The 4,833-nt window shown below is 38.2% G+C and overlaps 1 protein-coding gene across 1 annotated transcript; it reads right to left on the bottom strand.

The window, feature by feature from the left end:
- Window positions 1–1,077: 1,077 nt before the first annotated feature.
- LOC103691954 (zinc finger protein 431-like) lies at window positions 1,078–3,289 on the bottom strand. The gene has a single exon (XM_039108543.2). It carries the CDS (start codon window positions 3,197–3,199, stop codon window positions 2,210–2,212), a length of 990 nt encoding a protein of 329 aa, XP_038964471.1. The 5' UTR covers window positions 3,200–3,289; the 3' UTR covers window positions 1,078–2,209.
- Window positions 3,290–4,833: the final 1,544 nt, after the last annotated feature.

Below are 4,833 nucleotides of genomic sequence, written 5' to 3'. Positions count from 1 at the left end.
ACTTCTATTTGCAAGCACAGCATGGCATCAGTAATAGTGTCAGTGTCTGATGCAGGCCCATGGGATGCGGCAGGTCACTCGATGGCCTTTCCTTCAGTCTCTGCTCCATTTTTATCCATGCACTTCCTTTATACAGGAACAATTCTGGGTTACATTTTTGAAGATGGATGGGTGGGCCCATCTCTTTTGGGTATATGGCCATGAGTGGTACAGCTGGGTCTTTAGGTAGATCAATTTCCAATTTCCTGAGTAACTGCCAGAATGATTTCCAGAGTGTTTACACCAGTTTGCAATTGTACCAGCAGTGGGGGAGTGTTCCTCTTCCTCCACTTCCTCACCAGCATGTGCTGTCACTTAAGTTTTTGATCTTTGCCATTCTGATGGGTGTAAGGTAAAATCTCGATCATTTTGATTTGCATTTCCCTGATGACTAAGGATGTTGAACAACTCTTTGCTTCTCGGCCATTCAAGATCTGTCTGCTGAGAATTCTGTTTAGCTCTGTCCCCATTTTTTAATGGGGTAACGTGTTTTGGAGAGCTCAACATAAAGCCAGATACACGGAGTCTAAAAGCAGAGATATTGGATATAGCCTCAAACTCGTTGGCACAGGAGAAAATTTTCTAAACAAAACCAATGACTAAGGCTCTAAGATCAAAACTAGACAAATGGGGCCTTATAAAACTGAAAAGCTTCTGGAGGGCAAGGACACTGTCAATAGGACAAAACAGCAACCTACAGATTGGGGAAATTTCTTCACTAACCCTGTATCCAATAGACAAGTAATATACAAAATATATAAAGAATTCCAGAAAAATCTTGTGTAACTTAATGTAAGTGTGTCAGCTATAGATATTACCAAATCCTTTATAGTCATAGTCTCCCTTCAATAAAAGTTGGTTAGGTCCTCAAAGACGACTGTAATATGGAAAGGCTTTAAAAGATGGATTATACATTAAGTGTTTTACTCTTGTATGAAGATACCATGAAGTACAAAATAATGCCCCACTGATTCCAATGATGACTTTCTTTGCAGTATAACATTTTTTCATGACTTTTCACACTACTACATGCAACTAATTAATCAACTGTATATTCATAAGATTCCTATCCAGTATATGTTCCTTTATGTATTTGCAAAGAGCTGTGTTGTGAAAAGTCTTTATCACATTGATTACATTTGCATGGTTTCTCTCCAATGTGGTTTTTTTATGTATTCAAAATGACTGTGATATATAAATGTTGGGAACAAGCAAAAGAAATATGTCCTAAGTATTGCCTTTTTGTTATCAACTTCTTTGTAATCATAAGGTGAAACTAAGTTCAAATTCCCAGGCCCTAGGGCAGCTGGAGACTTCCAAATAGTAGACCAGCTTCCATTGAGCATTTTTTGTTCCTGAAAACATAATGAGTGCCCCTAATAATTTCTTGTTCTATTCATCTGTTACTCTTCAAAACATAATGCCTGTTCCTAACCACAATAGAACAGTGGATATGATTGATTAGATTGTAACACCTACGTTCTGTATCAGATGACATAGTAAACTCCATGAACAAAGCCCCTATCACTAAATCCTGTTTGGTGGGGAAATGTAGCTGTAACTTGGCACAGACCTTTCTGGTTTTCACTGTGGCTCAGTGTGAGGAGGTGAATTGGGAGGGTCACAGTTCAGCCTTCAAGTATGTTCTCTGGCCTTGATCCAGCAGCAGCAGCTTCACTACTATAAATTCTAGTCATTTTCATTGCATGAGTTTTGAGTTGTGTTGGATCACAGAGGACCATATTACACATAGGCTTTTCCACATTGCTACACTCACAGACTTTCTCTACAGTGTGAGTACTTTCATGATGATGAAAACTGTAGAAATGTGCAAAGGTTTCACCATATTAAATACATTTATAGGGTTTCTCTTTGATGATTATGAAGACTTGTGGAATTTGAAAAGGCTTCACCATATTAAATACATTCAGAGTTTCTATCCAGTATGGATTCTTCCAAGATGATGACTACAGATTTGTGCAAAGGCTTCATTGCTTGCACTCATAATATACATCTCCAGTAGATATTCTTTCATGTATTCAGAGAAGACCATGAATATGCAACGGCTTTACCACATTGGTTGCATTCAAACAGTTTCTCTCCAGTATGTGTTGTTTTATGTATTTGCAGACTAGGTTGGTTTGGAAAGGCTTTAACACATTGATTATATTCAAAAGGTTTCTCCCCTGTGTGTGTTATGTATTTGTTTATGATGCAGGAGACCACTTGTACATGAAAAGGCTTTACCACATTGATTACACTCATAGGGTTTCTCTCCTGTATGTGTTCGGTTATGCACTTGGAGACTATTATAATATGCAAAGGCTTTACCACAATGCTTGCATTCATAGGGTTTCTCTCCATTGTGTACTCTCTTATGTTGTAGGAGATGATTGTTTCGTGCAAAGGTTTTACCACATTGGTCACATTCAAAGGGCTTCTCTCCAGTGTGTGTTCTTTTATGTATATGAAGATGACCATAACGTTTAAAGGCTTTACCGCATTCATTACATTCATATGGTCTCTCTCCAGTATGTGTTCTTTTATGATACAGGAGACTACTTGGACATGAAAAGGCTTTATCACACTGACTACATTTATAGGGCTTCTCTCCTGTATGTGTTCTTTTATGTCTTTTGAGACTATTGTGACATACAAAGCCTTTACCACACTGATTACATTCATAAGGTTTCTCTCCTGTATGAATTCTTTTATGTCTTTGAAGAGAACAGTGTCGTGTGAAGTCTTTACCACATAGGTTACACTTATAGGGCTTCTCACCAGTATGTATTCTTTTATGTCTTAGGAGATGACGATTTCCTGAAAAGGTTCTACCACATTGGTTACATTCAAAGGATTTCTGTCCAGTGTGTGTCCTTTTATGTATTTGAAGATAACGGTGAAGTACCAAGGCTTCACCGCATGGAATAAACTGAGAAGACTGCTCTTCAGTATGACTTCTCTCATGTCTTCCATGTCTTCTAGAACTTTGAAAATGTTCTTCAATATTAAGATGTTCCCAAACGTAGCCTATAGCAGCAAGATTCCTATAGGTCTCCAGCATCACATCTTTGTAGAGACTCTTCTGAGAAGGATCCAGCAAAGCCCACTCTTCCTGAGTGAAGTTGACATGCACATCATCATAGGTCACTATACCCATGTCTGGAGTTTCGAGCTTGTCTGAACTCCCTCACAGCACCCAGCAGAGGAACTCAGAACATAACACGCAGAAACGTTTGAGCCGGCTAAGGATCAGACAGGAACTTGCAGCAGCTTGTATCATTTTAAGGTTTGAGTAATTGTCCAAACATATTTGATTTTTACTGTATACACTTTCAGTTAGGCTGTGCTCAGTTTCTTTTCTACACCTAGACTCCCATTCCTTTGTGGGCTCACAACTGTTGCCATTTTCACTTTACTACTATTTACCTCCTTAAATATTTACTGTTTTGATATATTTCCTTAATTTTCAGGTTTTATGCCATCTTCACTTTTTTTTTGACAAATAAGTAAAATCCTAGAATCATGTAACCTCAAAACATGAGTGGTTCTTATTTTAATATTTTTTTTACAAAAACTAACTACTTTGTGATGCAAATAAAATTTTTTAGTGTGCATGATTTCAAAGTTTGCATATTTATTTCAGTTTCACAATTAGTATAGGTATAGGTTGTGGTTTGTCCTGGAGTTATAAGAATTTTGATGCTAATTCCACTGCCCCAAGGACAACTGCCTAGTCAAGCACTCAGAACACAGGTGAATTCACCAGAACCTTCTCCCTATTTAATTTGTAAAATACAGGTGAGAGCAGGTACAGGATACAAGGAGTCCTGTCATTGGACAAGAAGGAAGGATGGCCAGGAAAAAAGTTTGAAGGAAGAGGAGAAGACTGGAACGTAAAGAGGAGAGACAGGAGGGACAGAGAGTGTAGTTATGGCCGAGAGAAAATGGAAACTGAAGTTAGGATTCGGCTTTGTGTAGTTACAGGCTTTTATTAACGTTTTAAGGGATGTATGTGTAATGGGCTTTGGATGTTTAGGTGGGCAATTTTATCTTATAAATTGGGTCAAAGAATATTGTGTTGTGTGTTCTTTTGTGTGATTGTTTGATTGTAGGGAAGTGTGTGATAGCAGCTAGAGACACTGGACTGTCGTGGAATTGGGATGTGAGTCTCCGGCATTGAAACCTGCCTTGGGGACTAGATAGGTAGAGAAATTGCTGCCAAGCTCAGAGAAAGGCCTTCAGCAGTGTGATATGGGATGGACCAATGTGGTTGAGAGACTTTGCTGCCTGAGAATTAAGATACCTAGCAGATATCTTGGGGCACTACAGTGTAGACTTAGTGGGGATAAAGGACAGCATTTTATTTTTTATATTTTTACAACAGGTATGCATATAGAGAGCAAGCTGGATGTTAATAGTGTCCTAGCTGCTAGCTTTTGGTACTAATAACAATAGTGATGCTATCTACAGTCTTTTGAAATTAGAGTTGAGACACTGATGCAAAGCACCATGGTAGTGACATATTACATTGTTAAGACTCTAGAACATTTGCTGGGTTCCAAAATTAGTTAGTGAGACAGCTTGAGGTCACTGAAAACTTATGACTGCTACCCTTCTTTGAACTCAGCCTTTTGTTTATCCTGCTTTTAAAAGAACAATGAAAAGATCTACCTTACTTGGCTTGGATGTATCATGTGAGCAGTTTTTATAACCTAAGGTTATGACTTTATGTTACATACCCTTCCGTGGAACTGACATAAGAGTAACACATGTGTATTTGTGTGTTATAAT

The sequence above is a fragment of the Rattus norvegicus genome, chromosome 4, assembly GCF_036323735.1.
Source record: "Rattus norvegicus strain BN/NHsdMcwi chromosome 4, GRCr8, whole genome shotgun sequence".
NCBI lineage: Eukaryota > Metazoa > Chordata > Mammalia > Rodentia > Muridae > Rattus > Rattus norvegicus.
This window is presented reverse-complemented; position numbering and strand designations above follow the sequence as displayed.